Below are 21,652 nucleotides of genomic sequence, written 5' to 3'. Positions count from 1 at the left end.
CAAGCCCCCCCTCCCCAGCTCTACGCAGGCCCCTGGGAAGCTGGCCCGCTGCCTAGAGGCCCGCAGCCCGGTGCCCTCAGCAGCCGCCGAGAGGGGCCTGAGCAGCCCTTCTCCCAGGGTTCTTCTGTCTCAAACGTTAGGGGCCTGTCAATTCTCAGGGCTTTGGGGTTACTTTTATTTTAAAAGCATTTAGGACACCGGCTGGCTCAGAGCGACTCACATGTGAAGTTGTTTCATCCATCCCTGAAGCGTGAGCTGCTCATACCCTCCCCCCCCCCACGCGCCCCCCTTCACAGCCCGGGGCCTTGCCCATGCGACAGGCCTGGGGAGAAGTGTTCGGCTCTCCCTGGCTTTGATGTCTCACCTCCCTCCCGGCTCCGGGCTCCACTTCCGCCACAGTCCCTCGCAGTCGGGAAGTTCTTCTTTAGATCTCACCTCCATCTCTCTTGCTGCGAAGGCAGTCAATTTCCTATCTTTTCTCTCACCTCCTGAACTTCCCCCAGAAAAAAATGAATACGCCTGACGAGAATGCCTTCTGCCTCCCTTTCCTCCTCGCCCCGCCTCCCCGGGGCCACCCGAATTTCCCATCTGCCAACAGCCTGGATCCTCTCAAGCACAGCACTCAGAGACCTCAGCGCCCGGGCTGGGGAGGGTGGCCAACCTCAGCCCCACACCGCCAGTGCCACAGCCTTCATGCCGCTGCCTTCATGAGACCTCAGCTCGCTCCCTGCCCTCCCCAACACTCTGTCGCCCCTTCTCTGCCTTTCACACCTCTTCTCTCCTCAGGGCCTCTTGCACCTGCGTCTCGCACCAGGTGGGGTGGACAACAGGTGTGCAGGGTGCTGGGTTAGAGAGGCACTGTGGTGACCTAACCAGGATCCGGGCCTTAGGCCCCACTCCTAGCTGTCTCCTGCAGGCTGTGTGACCCCCGGCCAGGACCTGCAGGCCTCTGGACCTGCCTCCCCATCTGTGAAATGGATGCAAGAACAGTCCCCTTGTCCAGGGGACCTGGAGAGAAGCCAGCAGCCCGAGGCACGGGCTGTGATTAGCACGGCCCTGGGCGTGTGGCAGGTGTTCAGTAACTGCTTCCTGTCACTGCGAGGAGGCCGTGGCCAGTGGGAGGGGCACAGAAGGCAGGCCACAGAGCCTCCGCCAGCAGGGTGTGGGGCAGGGTGAAGCTGTCACATCCTCTGCAGTGGGGGTGAAGGCAGGGGCTTTGGGGGGGATGGGTCTTGTTCTACATGACCCACAGGGGACCTCGGTGGGACTGTCATTAAGTTTGGGAGTCTCTGGGGCCCCTTTGGTGAGGCTGACCAGGAGGGGCTATTCCTAGCTGTGTTGGCCTCACCTTTGTTTCCCAATCTGGGAAATGGGCAGATGGGGGAACCACAGAACGGGGCCTGGTTGGTGCCAGGTGTGTGGCAGATGTTTTGTGATTGGCAGTGGTGTTATTCAAGGTGTTATACGGGGTGCCTAGCTGTGGGAACGCACTCAGAAGAGGAGGGGTGGAGCTCACTTGAGTGGTGTCGAAGAAGAAGCTCTCTGCAGGGCGCGGCACTTAGTGGGGTGCACCTGCCGTTTGGGATCTAGGGTGCATTAGCCGAGACCAAGCAAGCCAAGTGGCACCATGGTCTGAGCTGGAGGCAGCTGTGTCTGTAGCCTATGGATGTGCTGCCTCTGCCAGGCAGCCCTCCTGACATGGGAAGGGACCTCAGACTCGGGAAGCATCTGAGGTGTGAGCCCCAGGTGGGCAGCTGCTGGCATTTGTCCTGCCTGGGTGTCCAGAGTGGGGGATGTGGGGATGGCTGTGCCTCAGTGTGACTCTGTGAAGCATTCAGTATAACGGGGGAAATACAGACTAACAGCAGCAACACCTTATCCGTTCAGTTCTGACGATCACTGAGCACCTCCCACCTGCTCCCACGTGCCTGTAGGCGCTGGGACCACACAAAACAGACACAACCCCCGCCCTTGGGGAGCTCACGCTCCAGGGTACGGGCTCACAAGAGGTTGATGGCAAAAAAACATTATACAGAAAAACAAAGCAGAGAAGGTTCCAGAAGAGTCGGGGGTAGTGGTGAAGGGGGGGTCTGTGTGCTGTGAGGTGGTCACGATGGCCTCACTGAGAAGGTGACATCTCAGCAAAAGCCTGAGAGAAGACAGGGACAGCTGGGGCTGAGGGGCCCAGGCAGAGGGAAGGACATGTGCAAAGGCCCTGAGGTGGCCAGACATGCGCACAGCCCATCCTCAAACCAGGAAGAGGCCACAGGGCGAGCAGAGGGGGTGGGCGGCTGCAGAAGTCAGAGCAGCGGCCTGGCCCGGGGAGAGGGGCCTCTGCCCCCGACACCCAGAGAGACAGTCAGTTTGGTCGGAGCAGGAGAGGCTGCTGGGCAGAGGAGGGCAGGATCTGGCAGGACACGCTGGCTGTGGTGGGAACAGACTGGGAAGGAGACGAGGGTGGAAGTGGGGAGGCCCGTGAGGAGGCTCCCCTGATCACTGCGGGGAGATGGCGGCGGGCCAGGGCAACGAGGGGTCCGCCTGTCTCGTGAAGGTACGGCCACTTGCCGAGCACTTAGCCAGTCGGCCCCTGGTCACCCAGTGAGATACACACTGTCATCACCCTGGTTCACAGCGTCTGTCTGCAGCCCAGAAACACGAAGGCCCTGGCCGGAGGCCACACAGCAAGCACACCGCCGGCCCAGCGCCCCGGCCGGCCCTGGCACTCAGCAGTGTTCTCTCCTCCTGCCCCTCGTCTTTTGTGGCCCGTGGCTGTCCTGGGCTCCGAGTGTGGAGGCAGCATTTGTCAGTGCCTACACCCGTGTGTGCATATAAGATTTAACGGACGGACGGACAGACGGATGAGTTGAATGAGCAAATGCCGCCTCACTGCCCATTTTGCAGACATGTACCAGGAGGTGGCTGCCAGGGCATGGCTGAGGTCCAGGGGAGAGAGAGCCCGCGTGGGGGTGGGTTTCTCCAGGTGTGAACTGTCGGCGGAAGGACTGGGAGTGTGGGATGTGGGTCCCAGTGTGCCGGTGCAGCAGGGCTGGGGCGTGGAGTGAATGGCCGTGCAGTGTGGTGGGGGAGGGTTAGGGGCCCCTCAGGTCCTGGAGGGGGTGCCCGCAGGGGAGCCTGTCTAGGTTGTCTGTCTGTCCTGGGCCTGGGGGGCTGGTGCAGGACCGGTGCCTGGAGCCCAGCGGCGGTGGGAGGGGCAGTCAGCCTGGCTCTGCAGCCCCCGAGGCGGCCTGAGCCACGAGGCCAGGCTTGGCAGGGCCCAGGCCCCCTCCCCGGGCAGCCCAGCCGGCAGCGTCCTCCCCCTCTGCCCTCCTTCCCCGACCTTCCCTGCTGCCCAGAACCAACGGGTTAATTAGATAACGGAGCCTTTGATTAGCGGGGGAGGGGGAGGCCTCTGGGCCCCGGGAAGGGGGGCGAGGAGGAGGGAGGAGAGGTGCCCTCCCCGTTCAGAAGGAGAGAAAGGCGGAGGGAGGGGTGAGAGGGAGGGAGCGAGGCTCCGCTTGGCTCTGCACTGCCGTGTGACTAGAAATTGTAATCGCAGAGAAAGGGAGAGAGAGACAGACAGACCGACAGAGCCTGGCCGAGAGAGACTGAGACAGACAGACAGATGGACGGGGAATCTGACTGAGACAGGCTTCCGGAAGACCAGAGGGTGATGGGGACCGAGGGACAGTGAGGAGGAGATGGAGGAGAGGGAGAGAGGGGCCCCGGTGGTCCCCGGGGAGGCCCGGCAGTGAGGGGACAGCGTGACAGGGCTGAGGAGGGACGGGCCAGCGGCAGAGGGGCCGAGAGAGAGGAGAGGGGCCCGGGGCCAGCAGCGAGCAGAGAGGAGAGAGACTGTCGGTCGGTGGGGGGAGAGTGGAGGTAGAGGTGGGAGCAGGGGCAGGGACCAGAGGAGGCCAGCAGGGCGGGGAGGAGGAGAAGGCTGCGGCAGTGGCCTACGACAGCTGCCCCCCGGGGGCGGGAAGGGTGACAGGAGACGAGGGGGGGGCGCGGGGAGACCCAAGAAGCCCCTGCGCCCCCCCCAGCACGACCTCGACAGAACCCAGAGAGCTGGGGAGGCAGAGCCCGGCGGCGGCGGCAGCGGCTGGAGGCATGTGCAGGGGGGGCCTGGGGTGCAGGGAGAGGCCCAGCGGAAGCCGAGCCACCAGGGTGAGTGTCCCTTCTGTGGGAGGGGACAAGGACGGAGATGGGAGATGGCGAGGGTGCAGGAGGGAAGGGAGGAGGCCGGGCAGCCGCTGCAGGAGCGGTGATGGGGAGTGGGGGGGACGGACGTGGGCTGGCAGCAGGAGAGATGGGGACCGGTGAGGAGGTGGAGACACAGCGGCCGGCAGAGAGCTGGGGTGCAGCGGGCTCCCACCGTCCCGGGGCTGTCCTGGCCCGTGGGTCCCCGAGCCTCCAATGCGGGCCCCATTGGGCCACACCAGTCCCTGGCTTAGAGGATGCAGGCTGGGTGCTCCCCAGTCCTAGGAGGTGGGGGCGCAGCCATGGGCTCGGGACAAGGACAGAGCCTGAGACCCCAGTCACACTGGGGAAGGGAGAGAAGACCCCGCCGCCCTCCCCTCAGACAGATGCTCTCCTGGCCCCCAGCCCCATGGGCAGAAAAATGAGTTTGGGATCCAGACAGAACTGCCAGCCCTTTCTCCGTCCCTCTGTCTGTCTGTCCCTCTGCCTTGGTCTCCCTCTGTCTGTCTCTCTGTCTTTCTCTCTTATTTCTGTCTGTCTGTCTGTCCCTCTGTCTCTCCAGCCCTCTGCCTCTGTCTCCCGCTCGCTGGCACACAGGCACTCAGGCACACAGACACACGCTCACGCATTTCCATCGAAGTCGAAACGACCTGGGAAACTGCAGGGGGGAGAGTGGACGCGTGCGGTCGTGCGTGTGCATGGGGTGGGGGGGGCCTGGGTTTGAGGGTCCGAGCCGCCGTGTGAGGGCGTGCCCCTGTCACGGCTGGTGGCCTGAGTGTGCAGGCGGCTCCTGGGGACTCACAGGCCTCGCCTTGGCGTGGCAGAGCAGGGCTCGCTGGCGTGGGTGCCCCCGTGCATCCCGGGCACCTGGTGCACAGGGCCTGGGGGCCGGAGGGTGGCCCTGGGGCCACAGCCCCTCGGCCCTCTCTGCCAGCCACAGGGCCCCATGCCCTGGGACAGCCACTTTCTGTCCTGAGGCCTCAGTGTCCTCATCTGTGAGCTGGGCCCGTAACCGCTTCCTCCTGCAGTTAGCATGAGGCTTCCTCCGGTGAGACTGCGTGTGTGCACAGAAAAGACTTGCTCCAAAGTCCCGAGCAGTCTTCTTCATGGTTACTGTGAGCTTAGAACAATGATGGTTATTGTTACTATCAGCTTATCCTCCTCCTGTGGAAGTGGGGGTGGGAAGACCTGACTCCACACTGCCCTCCCTCCTGGCAGAGCTCAGGCATAGGGTCCCGGGGCCCCCGGCTCCAGCCTTTCAGGTTCCCTGCTCTTGGCCTGCAGGCCCTGCAGCTCCAGGTCAATCTGGGCCCCCTGGGCCCCCAGCACTGCCTGCAGCCTCCTCCCCATCCACCCCCCACTGCCTCCCAGCCTCACTGGCCACACCCCTCACCTCCGCAGTTGCCTGGCTGGCACCTCGTGTTCCTTCAGCTTCCCCTGTGTGTCTAACTCCAATCCCTGCACCTGCCGTGAGGCCCCCGGGGCCTGGACTGGCTGAGAGGGCTGGGGCCAGTGCGTGGCTGGGCTAGTGTGATGGATGGAGGGTGTGCAGGCAGGTGCTGGGAGATCAGCCTCCTTGCAAACGCTCCAGGAGGGAGAAGCGAGGGGAGGGCACAGGACAGGAAGCTGGAGTCGGCTCCCAGAGGCTCACACAGGTGACCGGAGGTCGGGGTGGGTGCCGTGCTAGGAGCCAGAACCCCACGTAGACTCCCTGCCCGGACGCCCCACCCTCTCTCCATCACCTCTGCCTCGCCCATCTCTCCCTTCCTCTCTGCCCACTTACCCGCCTTTTTGAAATCCTGCCAAGAACTAAGTGTTGAATCTGGCTGGCCTCACCTCTAACAGGCCACGTGACCTTGGCTAAGCATGTCCTCTGGTCCAGCCTCAGTTTTCGGCTCTGTGAAATGGGCATAAAGTCCTCCCATTGGGGAGGGGGTGAGATGGGAGGAGGGCAGGGAGGGGATGGCAGTGGCCGCAGTGGCCAGAGCTGGGGGCTGGGGAGCGGACGGGCCAGGCGGGTTCCCCGGACCCTCACCGAACCTCTCCTTCTCTCTCCCGACAGCCCCCCGGCGCCCGTGCGGAGCATGAACATTGAGGATGGCGTGCGCCCGCGGCTCCCCGTGCCCCCCACTGCCGCCCAGTAGGATGTCCTGGCCCCATGGGGCCCTGCTCTTCCTCTGGCTCTTCTCCCCACCCCTGGGGGCCGGCGGGGGCGGCGTGGCCTTGACCCTGGCTGCTGGCGGGGGCTCCCCGCCGGCCACCTCCTGCCCGGCAGCCTGCTCCTGCAGCAACCAGGCCAGCCGGGTGATCTGCACACGGAGAGAGCTGGCAGAGGTCCCGGCCAGCATCCCTGTCAATACTCGGTACCTGAACCTGCAGGAGAATGGCATCCAGGTGAGCCCCCGGGGCGGCCAGCAGTGGGGTAGTGTGGGTGGTGGCCTGTGCCTCCTCCCTGCGTGGGCGAGGGCCTCCTGGGCGACCCGGCCTGCTCCTCACGTCTGCCCCTGGGCACTTCCGAGATGCTGTCTGTACCCTATTAAGTGGAGCAAAGGCTATCTGGGTTTCCTCAGGCACAGGGCTCTCTGTCTCTGTGCCAGCCAGTCGGGGCCCAGGGCAGAACCACCTGCCCGCTTCCCACAGCAGGGCAGGCAAACACCCGATTGACCGGGCCCGGCCCTGGGGTCACAGGTCGACCTGGGAGCCTCCCTTCCACGGGGTCTCTGTGCTGTGTGTCCCGCCTGCTGCGTGGCCTTAGGCCCGTGGTGGAGTCTGCGTCTCTGTGTTTTCGTCTGAGAAAGGGGATGAGAGCGCCCCCCAGGGGCTGGGGGTGGGTTCCGTACTTGTCAAGGGTGTAGAGTCATCCTGATACCTGGCAAGCCCCCCTCTGCTGCTAGTGCGGGGCTCACACCCCCGCTTCCTTCTGGGAGCCGGTGTGAATCGTGCATGAGACTCTGAGCCCCAGGGCAGCTGCTACCTGATCAATTATGAGGCTGACTCAGACGGCCCTGGCTGAGGCTGTGGGGCTGAGCTGTGCCTGTTCAAAGCTGGTCCTCTCCTCCGCTCGCTCGGCTGGTGTTTGGGGCCGGTCTTCCACGGTGGGGGCGGGGCGTCCACCGCACCGTAGGGGGTTGAGCGATCCCTCCGTACTAGGTGGGGGATTGCACCCCTGCCCCCAGTTCCCAAAACGTCTCCGAATATTGCCAGATACTGCAGTGACTCACCCCTGGTTGAGGTCCCACTGTCTCAAAGGCGTCGGTCAGTCCCCTGTGCCCACGAGGCCCCTCCAGCCCCAGCCTGTGGAGCCAGGAAGAAGAGGGCTCCAGGACAGATGCCCCAGGCCACCAGAGCTGCCATCGCCTCCTCCACCACACTTCTGGGCCTGTCCCACCAGAGCGAGAGGGCTCTCTGGCCACCCTCTGCCCGTCCTGGAGAGCCTGGGGCCAGAGCCATTGGGGGGGACAGTGACAAGGGGCCACTGAAGGCAAGAAGGCTGTCCCTTCCTGGGTGGCTGTGGGGCCAGGACCAGGGAAGCCAGCATCACGGTCCAGGAACAGCAGGGCTTTGTCACATGGCCCGGCCTTTCTCCCGCAGGGCTGCCTGTGTCCTCCGGCTCCAGGCCACCCCGCCCATCCCGCCTCCAACAGGGTGCCTCTGAGTCCACCCCGGTCCCTCCAGCTGCGGTCCCAGCAGACCCAGCCATGGCTCCCTGAAGGGGCGACACTCTGCACTTCCTTGTCACCGTGCACCCGCCCCCCCCACACCCCCATCCTCCATCCATCTACACACAGGGTGGTCAGCAGGTGCTGCCGGTTCTGGGGACGGCCGGCGTCCACGAGGCCCTTCCCAGCCCCTGCCCGGCTTCCACTCGAGGAGGGAAAAAGCAACAAAGGAACAAACAGGGTGGAGTTCAGGTGGGGACATTGTGTGAGAAACATGGAAGCAGACGCTGGCCCGGGGTGAGAGTCTCAGGCTGCGGCTGTGAGGAGCTGGGTCCACCGAGGCCCCGAGGCCAGAGCAGTGGCTCTGTTCTCTGTGGGGGAGGTGGGAGGGGGCTCAAGAACAAGGCAGTCCCACAGAGCGCCCGCTGCCGGCCCACTCTCAGCGCTGCCCATAGACCCACCAAGGACGCCAGTAGCTAATAGTGGCCACACAGCTCCCAGGAGCCTCCCCAGCCCCAAACCCCTTCATTGCCTGGCCCGTCCTCCCAGCAGCCACGGAGTGGCGCTCAGAAACACAAGCCTCCCTCTGCCCCCTGCCGAAAACCCTCGGAGGAATGAAGTCCAGGCTCCCTCCTGCCCTCACCGAGGCCCCGCAGCCGGGCCTGGCCCCCAGGCCCTCCTGCTGACACCGGCCACTCTCCCTGTGAGGAAGGGGAAGCAAGTTGCCTGAACGTGCCTCTCTTTGGCCCAGATCCCCCAGGCGAGCCCCTGTCACTGCCAACCCCAGACTCCCCAGCCCTTGCCCTAAATGCATCTGTTTAATGGCCCCTGGTTGCCTCGTGTCGGGGAGGCAGTGTTCTGGGCCCTCAGGACACCCCAGTGACCAAAACCAGCAGCCAGCCCCACCCTCGCTGAGCCCATGTTGGAGACACAAGCGGAGTCAGTGGTGTGCAGGCTGAAGGGCGTGGGAAAAGGAAACAGGGGGAGGGGCGGTGAGTGCAGCTTTAAAGACAGGGAGGTCAGGGCAGCCTCATGGAGAAGGTGACCTGTGAGCACATGTGTAAGAAGGTCAGCTGGGAGCCTGTGAACACCTGGGGAAGGGCATTGCAGGCAATGGGCTGCCAGGCGGCGGAGAGGGGACAACAAGGGTGACTGCTGGGCCTTGTAGTCCCGGTGAGGACATGGACTCTTCTCTGGGTGAGCTGGTAGTCAGGGGTGGCTCTGGGCAGGGGACAGGCACGCTCTGACTCGGGTGTGTCCGAGGTGCTGGGAGTCACCTGCCGGGGTCAACAGGACAGCTGGCAGGCTGGTGCAGAGTTCGGACAGCTGGCGTGGCTCAAAAAGGCCGGCAGTGGCAGCGGGCGGGGGTCAGGTGGTGACAAGTGGGCAGATTCTGGGTCTGCTTTGCAGGTGGAGGTGACAGGGTTTGCCTGCAGAGGGGGTGTGGGGCAGAGGGAGACAGACGGGAGCACTCTGAGGTCCCAGGTCTGAGCTGGTCGCTCTGGTGGGGCCTGTTTGCTCATGTGTCTGTCACCCCATCTGCAGGCCACTGGCCTGCAAACTGTTTGGAGCCACAGCCCTGCCAGAACACACAGGTGGCCCTGAGGACAAATGCGAATTTATGTTTAGTCATGCTCCATCTCCTGCAGCCGTGCACCGTGGACGTGAGCAAGCAGAAATGGACTCTGTGGGTTTTTTTTTTTTTTTAGATTTTATTTATGTATCTTTAGAGAGGGGAAGGGAGGGAGAGAAACATTCACGTGTGGTTGCCTCTCGTGGGCCCCCTACTGGGGACCTAAGCCCACAACTCAGGCATGTGCCCTGACTGGGAATCGAACCGGTAACCCTCTGGTTTGCAGGCCAGCACTCAGTCCACTGAGCCACACCAGCCAGGGTGAAATGGACTCTGGCAAAGGGTCAAAACCCCAACACTTTCGTTTCTCATCCTGGGGCTCCTGCACCCCTACTCTGGAGACTGCCGGCCCCCCAACTCTGCACGTTCGCTAAGGGCAGGGGGGGCCCACCCGCAAGAGTGGGCCCTGAGCATGAGCAGTGGAGTTGGCCTCCTCAGTGGGCACCTTACGGGTGGTGGGAGTGAGGCCATCTCGGGAGCTGATAAAGGCACCTTAAAAACCAATAGCCTTTTCATTATCCAAATAAAAAAATGTAAAAATCACCCCTAGTCCCACCATCTAGATATAAATATCTGCTGCTTACATTTTGTTTTCCAGCCTTTCTGGCTCTTTTCTGTGCTTCTGTACATGTGTTTTTAAATTATCGATTACAGAATGAATACAAATTAATTCAGAAACACGAGAAAATATACCTAAAGCGAAAACACAGCAGCAAAAGCCAAGTGCCGCCCACAGTCCTGGGTGGCGCTCTACACCCACGTCGCAGGCGCATGCACGGCACGCTCAGGTTGCTTTTCTTTTTCCTCCAGGAAAAAATGAAATCACACTGTTTCGTGCTGGTTTGCCACTGTTTTTTAAACCTAGAAGCTTGCCCTGGCTAGTGTAGCTCAATGGATTGAGCAAACGCAAGCTGGGAACCAAGGGATTGTGGGTGCGATTCCCAGTCAGGGCACACGCCTGGGTTTTGGGCCAGGTTCCCATTAGGGGGCATGCGAGAGGCAACCACACATTGATGTTTCTCTCCCTCTCTTTCTTCCTCCCTTCTCCTCTCTCCAAACATAAATAAATAAAATCTTTAAAAAATAAGCATAGGAGCTTAACGATGAACATCTTTCAACCTGATACTAAGTGTCCACAATGTCAGTTTTGGTGGCAGCGTTTGGTAAGGACTTTGTCATGTGGGTGTCCCGTGTCCCTTCTTGTGCCCCCACGGTTGCTGATATAAACAACACCACAGCGAACATCCTCGCGCTGTTCTTCCTGACGTTGGTTCTGGGCGCTGCCCTTGGGATAAATTCCTGGCAGTGGAACTGCGGGGTCAGAGGGGAGGTCAGAGACGCACTGCCCTGGCAGCACTGTGTGTCCTCACTCAAGTGCTGTCCTCCCTCTCGCGGGGGCCATGACCTCCCCAAACACGCACACACCACACGCATGCGCGCGCACACCTGACGCCCCGAAGTTCAGTCGAGATGGTTCGGAGATTCAAGAGCCTCCCTTTTCCGTGGTCACTTGCTTGTCATCTGGCTCCTGCCCCTATGGTCACTTCCACAGCGATGGGGACTGTGCCCGCTCCCTGCTGTCTCAGCACCCAGAGCAGAGCCTGGTGCCCTGTGGGTGCAGTCAGCAGACATTTGTGCAAGAAGGGAAGGGAGGCCAGCTCTAGAACTCCTGCCCCAAGGGATGGGAAACCAGCTGTCGGCCATCAGGTGGCCAGTCCCCGCAGCTCTGTGAGAAGGGAGGTGCCCGGGGTCCCCTTCACCTGTTCCCAGTCCCCTGTCCTGTGAAGCGGCGGGGACCGAGGGCCACACAGGGAGTGGGGGAGACTCCAAAGTGCGCCGAGCAGTTCGGGGAGAGTTAAAATGCTCTTCTGTGATGTGGCAGGGACTTCAGGTGTGGAGGTGGGGGTCTGAAGGCCTCAATGGGCAGAATCATTTTTTGAAACAAATTGGCAGCCTCTCGTGGGGCCCTTGATTCTGTTGGAGATTAGACAGGGCGGGCAAGCCCAGGGCCTACGAAGACGTCTTCTAAGGCCGAGGCCCGGGATCGCGCCTTCCCACTGCCTCAGAGCCAGGGGCCGCCTTGCTCACAGTGCCCGGAGAAGTGTGGGTGGGTCGGGATGCTGGCTGGGGAAGCGTCCGTGGCCGGGCAGACCTGCTGCCGCACCCTGCCCCTTGGTCCTGGTCAGGCCAGGAGAAAGCTCGCCAGCCGCTGGGCTCTGCTTCTGCGCCTCCGTGCGGCCCCTCCTGACTCCTTCCCCTCCACTGCCGACGTGCCCGCTCCGGTCCCCTCCTCCCCACAGCCAACCGCCCTCCTGTGTTTACTGTGGATCTTTCTGCTTGTGTGTGTTGTGGGAAATGCTTATTGTTGCTTTGTGTGCGTGCATTTTTAATGTATGTAAATGAAGCTGTGTTACAGATGACTTGCTTGTCTCACTGTTTTCACTCCGCCTGGGTTAAGCGCTCGCCACGTGGCTGCTGCGGCTGCGCGGGCGCGCATGCGCGAGGACGTGTCTACTCAGTCGCTTTGCTGCAGAATTCCCTTTGATGGGCGCCCCTCGTGCCCTCCCCCCACCCCGCCAGGCCCCCAACCTCAGCTGGAGCAGACACCCCTGGGAGACTTCGGGCTGCCCCCACCGCAGATCCCCTCCCTCGGGACCCCTTTGGGGCTTTGGTGATAATGTCTTGGAATGTGCGGCAGGGGCACTGGCGGCTCAGAGGACATGCACTTAACCTAACAAAGTAACGATCCGCCGAGGCTTGTAGCGGGCTGCCCGGAGTCCCTCGGGGTCCCAGTGAGGTCATGTGCACAGTGCGTGGCTCTTGGCGAGGAGCTCGCTTCAGTCCAAAGAAAGCAATTCCAAGGAGACACCCAGGAGCGCAGCGGAGTCAGGTTGAAGGCCGCGGCCCCACAGCCGCGGGGCTGCCTGACTCCCGGACGTGGGAAGAAGTGGGTCACGGTGCATTTTCACAACAGAAGGTTACGCAACCACTTAAGAATGGAGTTTCGAAGAATATTGAATGACCCAGGAAAGTGCTTAGAATGCATGATTGAGTTTTCAAAGGACGGGAGCAGGATGTCCAATTTGTTTCTGAAACTTAATTTTGAAGACAATAGCAGGGACCATCCAAGAGTGCCAGCGGTGCTCACAGTTAGTTGAGAGGGGGACGGTTGAGGTTTGACTCCACCAATGGGGATGAGGACGGTCTCCCTCCGCCACTGAGCTGCTGAGAAACCCGGTGCCTCCGTCCTTGGACAAGCGTGTCCTAAGCGCCCCACGTGCTGTGTGCCAGGCTCTCCTTGGGGCCCTGGGGACTTGCGGTCGGTCGTCAGCAGATCACCTGAGGCACGAGGTAACCTGGCGAAGATGGGCTTCTGAGAAGGCCAGAGTGTCATCAGGGAGACAAGTTTCACTGTCCTCCACCATCATCTTTCTTGAATCAGCAAAACGTCACCCTCAGAGGCACTGTCTCTGAGACCCCTGTCCATTCAAGCCCCACTGGCCCCCAGAGTCACCTGACTTTGGGGACATCAGCACAGAGCCTGCGGAACCTTAAAATCACCAAATCAGGGGAAGCGCCTGTGTGGCTTCTGAACCTCATGACAGCCCCGGGCAAGGACAGTGGGAGTGTCGTACCTGCTTTTTGCTTGAGCAGATTGAGGCCCCAGTGGGCGAACTTCAGCCTCCTGACCACCCCGTGAGGGGCCCTATTCTTATCCCCATTTTACAAACGAGGACACTGAGGCCCAGAGAGCTATCCTCCATGAGTGGGATTGGAAATGAGCCCAGCAGGTGGGGCTACAGAACTTGATTTCTTTCTTAAAAAAAAAAAAAAATGTTTTCCCCCTGGTGGGTGTGGCTCAGTGTATTGCGTGCCAGCCTGCGAACCAGAGTTGCCGGTTCAATTCCCAGTCAGGGCACAAGCCTGGGTTTCGGGCCAGGTGCCCAACAGGGGGTGTCCGAGAGGCAACCACACTTTCATTGACGTTTCTCTCCCTCTCTTGCTCCCTCCGTTCCCCTCTCTCTAAAAATAAAATAAAGTATTTAAATGTTTTGTTAATTTATTGATTTTAGAGAAGGAGGAAAGGGGAGAGAGAGGGAAAAAAAACACCAACCAGCTTCCCCACCCATCCATGCATTCACCTGTTGATTCCTGCATGTGCCACAGCTGGGAACAAGCCCAACCTCAGCTTACCCAGAGGACACTCCAACCAGCTGAGCTGCCCTGCCAGGGCAGAACTCCATTTCTTAAAGCATTCCTGAGGTTTCCCAATTTGTAGCTCTCTGGGCTCAGAACTGTAACCCACTCCTGACTGCGGTCCTCCGCCCAACCCATCCGGGCTCTGGCCTCATTCTTGCCCATCGGGATGCTCAGCCGACCTTCTGGCCTCCATCGGTCTCCCACCCCCAGCCAGAGCTACCACATCCTCCCTGGGCTTTCAAACAGTCCCTGTCCCCCTTGCGGTGAAGGCCCTGCCCAGTCACACTGCGCTCAATGGCGCCCTCTGCTGGGCCCAGACGCAGACGCAGCCCCAGCCTGCGTTCCCCACCCACTCTTGTAGGTTACAGACTCCCCGCCGCCGTCAAGTGGGTCTCATCTCCACCCGGAAACCAGCTCTGTGCGGGAAACCCTGCTGAGACCCTGAGTCCCTATCTCCCTGAGTCTGGCAGGCCCCGCTAGCGCACCCTAAGTACCCAGTTCCCACCCCTGATTGGTTTATTGACCACCTACTGTGTGCCAGGCCTTGCACGAAGCACAGTGAGCAGGACAGGTACACATCCCCGCCCCCGCGAAGCTGGGTGGAGAGATAGGCAGAGGCACGCAGTACAGCTGACCCTTGCACAACGCGAGGGTTAAGGGTGCTAACCCCCACCAAGTCAAAAATGCACCTATAACTTTTGACTCCCCCAAAACTTAGTTGTCCCTCGTATTAGTGTGTGGGGGGAGGTGGGTGATTCCAGGACGCCTCCGAGATACCCAGATCCGTAGGTGCTCAAGTATAAAAGGGTGTAGAACAATTAGTGCCTAGAGCCGGCCCTCCGCATCTGCAGACTCCCAACCACAGATCATAAACAGTACAGGTACTGCCCTAGCTGGTGGGGCTCAGTGCATTGACTGCAGGCCTGAGAACAGAAAGGTCGCTGGTTCGATTCCCAGTCAGGGCACATGCCTGGGTTGCAGGCCAAGTCCCCAGTAGGTGACGCGCAAGAGGCAACCACACATTGATGTTTCTCTCCATCTCTTTCTCCCTCCCTTCCCCTCTCTCTAAAAATAAATAAGTAAAATGTTTTTTACAAAACAGTAAAGATATTAGCTGGAAGGAAAAAACCCATATCATAAGTGGGCCCATGCAGCTCAAACCCGTGTTGTTGGAAGGGTTATCTGTACGGTGCAGGGCACGCTAGCTAGAGGCGAGAGCTGAGAGTAAGCCCCACAGGCAGGAGAGGGGCTGGGGACAGGCTCACCTTCCTGGGAGGGAGGCAGTCGACCCCTGACCTCCAGTTTAACCCCACTTTCCCACCCACCCACCCCACTGCCTTGTGCGACGGTGGGGGCTGGCAGGGCCCGGAGGCTCCCAGCAGGGACCAGTGTAGGACTTCTTGTTGGGTGGGGAGGTGGGGAGAGACAACATTGCCCAAAATGGGGCTAATGGACTTGACTAAATGAGGAGACACTGCGTTCTGAGTGGCCACCTCGCCTCGGTCTGTGCTTCCCAGCTAGTCCTCGGGGCCCTGGCCCCACGCTGCAGAGGAGGCCGCGGCCCTGGGAGGCCCAGCTGAGGCCTGAGTGGCTCAGGGAACGCGGTGGGTGCCGGGCTCCAGCGACGTCCTGGCGGTCAGGGAGGTCCTCGCCGACCAGGGAGCACACGTCACTTGTCTCAGGGAAGGAGGAAGTACGAGAAGTCGTATGAGAAAATTACAATGTTTTGTGAAATTGGGAATGTAAAGAAGTTAATGCAAAAGAAAAGTAAGCTTGCTAAGTTGTTCCTATCAGTCCATTGCATTTGAAATGTACAAAAATGCCCTGATTGGTGTGGCTCAGTGGTTGAGCACTGGCCTTAGAATCAAAGGGTCACCAGTTTGATTCCCGGACATGCCTGGGTTGTAGGCCAGAGCCCCACTGGGGGGCGCATGAGAGGTAACCACACATTGATGTTTCTCTCCATCTCTTTTAAATTAAAAAAAAAAGTATAAGAACAATTTATCTTGCCCTGGCTGGTGTGGCTCAGTGGATAGAGCTCCCGCCTGCAAACCAAAGGGTTGCAGGTTCGATTCCCAGTCAGGGAACATACCTGGGTGGTGGGCCAAGTTCCCCCCAGTAGGGGGTGCTTGAGAGGCAACCACACCTTGATGTTTCCCTTTCTTTCTCCCTCCCTTCCCCTCTGTCTAAAAATAAAATCTTTAAAAAACCAACAATTTATCTTAACAGTGTTAAGATAAACAATTCACTTAATCGTTTTCCTACCACAGTTAAATTTTTAATGAAGGATTTCTTGACAGCTCATCTTCTTAAAAACCTCAACAGAACACAGTGTTTTTTTTTTTGTTTTTGGGGTTGTTGTTGTTGTTGTTTGATGTAACATTTATTTACCACACTGAAGCTGCAGTTTGAAAAGGGGGGCAAAAGTCCCTATTAGGGGTTAGGAAGTGGTCCCCAATGGGACCACCATCTCTTCCCTGGTGGGCGTGTCTCTGACACTTGGTACTGAGCCAGGCATGGGTGGGGGTGGCTCAGCAAATGTAGGGGAAAGAGTGAGGGGACCTGGGGACTTGGCCAGTCCGAGGCAGGACCCAGGCCTCCCCACCTTGTTGGCTCCTTCGGTGTTAGTGGCCACAAGGGCACTGGGGGCCGGTGATCACCTTCTCTGTGCTGTGGAGGGGCCGCAGGCCTGCCTCTGCCCAGCAACCCAGGCAGGCGGGTCACACTGCTGCCACTTCAGTGACCGTGTGTGTGACGATTACGGGTAGCATCTCTCTCCCCCACTCGAGGTCGGGCTCTGGGAGGAGGGCTGTGGCTGTCTCATCCACGGCGGGATCCCCAGAGCCTCACACGCAGCAGGCGCCCAAAGACTATCTGTCAAATGAGCAGATCGACACGTGGTGGCAACGTCTGCATAAGGGACAGGCTGAGCCGCTCAAAGACCACGCTGAAACCCACTGAGAGACCAGAGCTCTGGGTCCAGGGCGGGCGGTTGGGCGGGCGGGCGGGCAGGCTGGCTGGGGACCTGACGTTCAGGTTCAGACGAAGCAGCCTTCGGGTCCTGGGCCGGCTGCTTTGGAGCTCTGAAACTCGAGGACACTGAATTTACCTCCGGGTCCCTGTGACACCCTTTCCCAGACCAGGCCCACCCGTTTGCTCACTCTGAACGGCGTTATCGATAAATAAATACTCGATGGGGAAGAAAAGGCATTTGGCAGGGCCCAGGAGGAGGGGTGGGCCAGGGGGACGAAGAGGGGAAGGGCATCCTAGCACAGGGAGCAGCATGGGTGAAACTGGAGGACCCGGCGGCGAGAGGGTTCAGGGGTTGAGATTGGCCAAAAGGCAGCTGGAGTGAGGCTGCCAGTGCAAGGGTCGCCTGGAGGGCAAGGGAGGGGCAGGCAGCCCCAGGACTGAGCAGGGCCTCCAGACAGGGGCTGACTGTCCCCTGCAGGCCCTGGAGAGCCCTGGGGCACTCAGGAGGAGGAGAGAGGCAGGGCCAGCCCCGGGGGCGGGGAAGTGAGACCCTGGAGAGGGGCCCGTGGGGAGAGGCTGGAGGCCGGGCAGGCTGAGGCCTGAGCCGGCCATGGGACGAAGAGGAGATGGCTGTGAGACGCTGAGAAAGGACAGGACCGGCAGGTTTGCTGGCTGACCCCACGGGCAAGGCCCTGGGTGGTGCAGGGTCCAAGGCTGCAGACCCGCTTTCAGTGGGGAGGTGGCCCGAGAGGCCACGCTGAGGACAAGGGCCCAGGAGGAGGGAGGAGCAGATGGGGCCGGCAGCCCAGTCCTGCTGGGCTTGCAGATGGGCTCGCTGGGAACCCTGTGTCACTATGACAGGATGAGGAGGCGCCGTCCCCAGAGTTCTTTCCGGCACCTGGGCCAGCAGGGCTCCCTTCTCAGCTTCCCAGTGCAAACTCAAGTCCAAACTCAAGTCCGACCTTCCGGAGACTGCCTCGTTCTCTCCCCAGTGACCCCCAATGACCAGTGACAGTGGGAACCTCCTCCCCCTGTTATTCTTGTGTTTGTTGTTTTTGTTGTTAATAGAAACAGCAGTGAGGGCCTGCTCTGTGCTCTGCCAGCATCTTCCAGGCAAGGAGAAAGCAGGGCACTATGGTCCCAATGGTTGGGAAACACAGAGCCTGGCAAAGGGAAACCATCCCCTCCTCTCTCCCTAGGACTTCCCGAAACTTCGGGCTGTGCCACTGAGCACCAGCGCGGGGTTGGGGGGGGCAGGGCATGCAGGCTCCAGACAGAGGAGGGGAAGGGGAATACACACAGAGAGAGAGAAACATCAATTTGTCATTTCATCAGTTGATTCTTGTATGTGCCCTGACGGGGAGTCCAACCCACAACTTTGGTGTGTGGGGACAACGCTCTAACCAACTGAGCTACCCGACCAGGCAGGGAAGCTTTGTTTGTGTTGCCATTGAGAACCTCATGGGATGAGGAGGAAACCGAGGCGCCAGTGCCAGCGGCGCAGGCGCAGGAGGCGGAGCCTGCGTCCAGGGCTCAAGTGCAGTCATGCTCTGAGACCCCCAGCCTCCTGGGCAGGCAGGCACTGCCACCTGACTGGCCACGTTTCTCCCCAACCCCCCACCTCCCAGCCCATCCTGCTATGGTCGCCACCCATCTGTCCCCAGGAAGCCACGTCTCGCAGGGCCCACTTCCCCGCTGGCGGGAGCTCCCTCAGGCTAACCACCCACCGGGGCAGCTCGCTCCCTCCTTTGTGTGAAGCAGCCCTGACTGAGGATCCATCCAGCCCCACGAGTCAGCCAGCCAGCCAGGCTCACTGGAGGAAGCGATAGAAAGCGGAAGCGTGTTGAGGAAAAGGAAGAACTGAAGAGCCCTCCCACTCCCTCTCCACGTCCAAATGTAGCTGTGGGCTGGGAAGGACTGCGGGATAGCGGGACGTCGTGTTGGAAGTGTATTTCGTGATACGGGGCCATGAGCACAATGTGACACTATTCCAGGGAAATGCAGGGCCCTGAAGAGAATACCTTGTCACCAAAATGTTGTAGAAAATAAAAGGATGATGCAAAAACATGGCCCTCCATTATACACATAGAAAAAAAGACTGGAAGGAAGTGTGCCCACAAGTTGTTACCAGAAGTGAATTCTGGGTAGAGGCCCTTTGGCTGGTTTTTCTTTTCTTTTTATGCTTTTTCCTAAGTATGCATTACTTTTTCTTTAAGGTTTTTTTTAAAATATTTTCTTTATTTTTGCCCTGGCTGGCATAGCTCAGAGGATTGAGCGCGGGCTGCAAATCAAAGTGTTGCAGGTTTGATTCCCAGTCAGGGTACATGCCTAGGTTGCAGGCCATGACCCCCCAGCAACCACACATTGATGTTTCTCTCTCTCTCTTTCTCCCTCCCTTCCCTCTCTAAAAATAAATAATAAAATCTTTAATAAAAATTTTTTTCTTTATTTTTAGAGAGATGGGAAGGGAGGGAGAAAGAGGGAAAGAAATGTCAATGTGCAAGAGATACGTTGACTGGTTGCCTCCCTCACGCCCACAACTGGGGACCTGGCCTGCAGCCCAGGCACATGCCCTGACTGGGAATCGAACCAGCAACTGAGTAGGTGTTACTTGTATCCGCAGGGGCAGGGAAAAACAGGTATATGGAGAGTTGTTTTATTACTGTAACCTGGTACCCAGCATGGGTCTGGCCCCAGGAGACGTTGGCTAGTGTTAATTCAGGGGGAGGGAGCATGGGGACAAAGGGGACAGTCCCTTCCTGGACCTCTGCTCTGTGCTCTGTTACTCCAATTTCACCTCGTTGTCCGTGCAAGCCCTTCTAAGTGAGCTGGAGACTCCAACGTGATTGTATTTTTTTAAAGAAAGTTTTAAATCTTTTTCTATTTACTGGTTTGAGAGAGAGAGGGGAAAACATCAATTTGTTGTTCCATTGATTGATGCATTCATTGGTTGCTCCTGGTAAGTGCCCTGACCTGGGTCGAACCTGCCATCTTGGCGTTATCGGGATGAGGCTCGAATCAACTGAGTGAGCTGCCCGGCCAGGGCGGACTCCAAACTTTTCAGAGCCTAAATGTGTCTCTTCATCTGTTTCTTGCATCCTGAGGCCCCAAGGACCTTCCGTCAGGCAAGGTGCCAGGGTGCTTCCCTAATTCCCAGGAATCTGATTTCCACACAGGGAATGCACCCCAACTCTGATGAAAGAGGACTCCCCAAGATGGGAGATTCTGAGAGGGGCCACTTTCAAATTCACTTGGTTATAAAACCCAAAACCTGGGCTGCAGGCCTGGAGCTGAGACCCGGTCCCCTGGCTCCCTGGGGCGGGGGGGGGGGGGGCGTCTCTCGGGGAGAGGTAGACAGGCAGCTGGGTGCAGCTGAGCATGGGACAGGGCCCAGGAGTGGGGGTCAGGGGGCCAGGACAGCCTCTGGAGCAGGCGACCCCTGAGCTGGGCATTGATGGGAGATGGGAAGTAGCCAGAAACGAAAGTAGGAGCAAGTGTTCCTGGCAGAGGGAACAGCAAGCATGGAGGCCGAGAGGCAGGGGTGCATTTGCTGTGTTTGGGGAATGGCTAGAACAGGAGGGAGACGGGGAAGGACAGGGAAGAGGAAGGGGGAGGCCATATCAGGCTGATGAGCTTTGGAGGGCAGGGACTGTTTTATCATGGGATGGGCCACTGCGGTCAGTCGTCTTGGTCTGCGGCAGGCTGTGGAGTGGAAGAATAATGGAGACTCTGGGAGGGACCGGGAACTGTGGGTAGGAACAGTCCTTCCAGAGCCTGGTGTCCAGGTGGGAGAAGAGGAGGCCGGGGCGGTGGACAGGAGAGGACGTCAGGGGACAGAGGCCCGGCTTGGGGACAGCCAGTGTCTGCCTGACGCCCTGGGAGCCGTCCTCCACAGGTGGACGAACAATCACAGCAACAGAAGCCAGCACTGCGGCCTCCGCCTTCCCAGCCGCGCCGAAGCAGTGGCCGTCCCTCTCCCTTCAGGGCCAGCTTCGGACCAGGGGCCCCGGTCCCTCCAGGACAGGCTCCACACTGGGACAGGGGTTGATGGAACGCAATGGGAGCTGTGCCTTCACAGGCAGGTCCGAGGCCCGGCCTCAGATGCCGCCTCTGCCAGACGGTTCCAGTCACCCCCTCCTAGGGCTGCCATTCCACTCCTTCCCCAAATGGGGCCCTCGCCATCCCGTTTCACAGGCTGCTGGGGGGCAAAAGGCGACGGCTCCCCCAAAGCACCACGGAGCCAAGGAAACACCCGGTAACCTCACACGCCGAGCACACGGGCTGGAAGACACGTGTAGGGTTTGGAAGGCGGCCTGTGAAAAAGTGTGTCAAACACCTTCGTCAGTTTCCATCCTGATGACATGTTTGCAGTCATAATATTTGGGATCTAGCGGGCTAAAGAAAGAGATGACTAGCCCTGGCTGCTGTGGCTCAGTGGATTGAGTGCTGGCCTGCGAACCAAAGGGTTGCCGGTTGGATTCCGAGTCAGGGGACATGCCTGGGTTGTGGGCCAGGTCCCCAGTGGGGGGTACGTGAGAGGCAAGCACACATTGATGTTTGTCTCCCTCCCTTCCCCTCTCTCTAAAAATAACTAAATAAAATCTTTTTAAAAATTAAATAGATGATTAGAATTGCTTTCACCTGTTTTGGGTTTTCTTTTAATGTGGCTTTCAGGAAGTTTGAAATTGAGTGAGTCGTGCACGGCTAAGGGACCCATCAGCAAGATGAAAAGGAAACCCCCTGTATGAGGGAACGTATCTGCCAATGATACATCTGATAAAGGTTTGAGTTCCAAAATATACAAAGAACTAACACAACGCAACTCCAGGGAGGCAAACAATCTAATTAACAAATGGGCGAAGGACCTGAATACACATTTCTCCAAAGAGGATGTACAGATGGCCTCCAGAAGGCATAAGAAAAGATGCTCAGCATCACTAGTCATCAGAGGGATGCAAATTAAAACCACAATGAGGTACCACCTCAC

General features: G+C 59.4%; 1 protein-coding gene across 2 annotated transcripts in view; it reads left to right on the top strand.

Moving 5' to 3' along the window:
* The window catches only part of LRRC4B (leucine rich repeat containing 4B), a 36,762-nt gene that overhangs the window by 9,229 nt on the left and 5,881 nt on the right, over positions 1-21,652 (top strand). The window contains exons 1-2 of one of the 2 annotated variants that reach the window (XM_028529529.2): positions 3,902-4,167; positions 6,263-6,594. In XM_028529529.2, coding sequence (XP_028385330.1) covers positions 6,298-6,594 — 297 coding nt within the window. In that variant the 5' untranslated portion in view covers positions 3,902-4,167; positions 6,263-6,297. Of the gene's footprint in view, positions 1-3,901; positions 4,168-6,262; positions 6,595-21,652 lie in introns of those variants that run through there. The other variant, XM_036012611.1, reaches the window with a different exon arrangement.

Source organism: Phyllostomus discolor, chromosome 12 (genome assembly GCF_004126475.2).
Source record: "Phyllostomus discolor isolate MPI-MPIP mPhyDis1 chromosome 12, mPhyDis1.pri.v3, whole genome shotgun sequence".
Lineage (NCBI taxonomy): Eukaryota > Metazoa > Chordata > Mammalia > Chiroptera > Phyllostomidae > Phyllostomus > Phyllostomus discolor.
The sequence above is the reverse complement of the archived record's forward strand: the minus strand, read 5'-3'. Positions and strand labels throughout refer to the sequence as shown.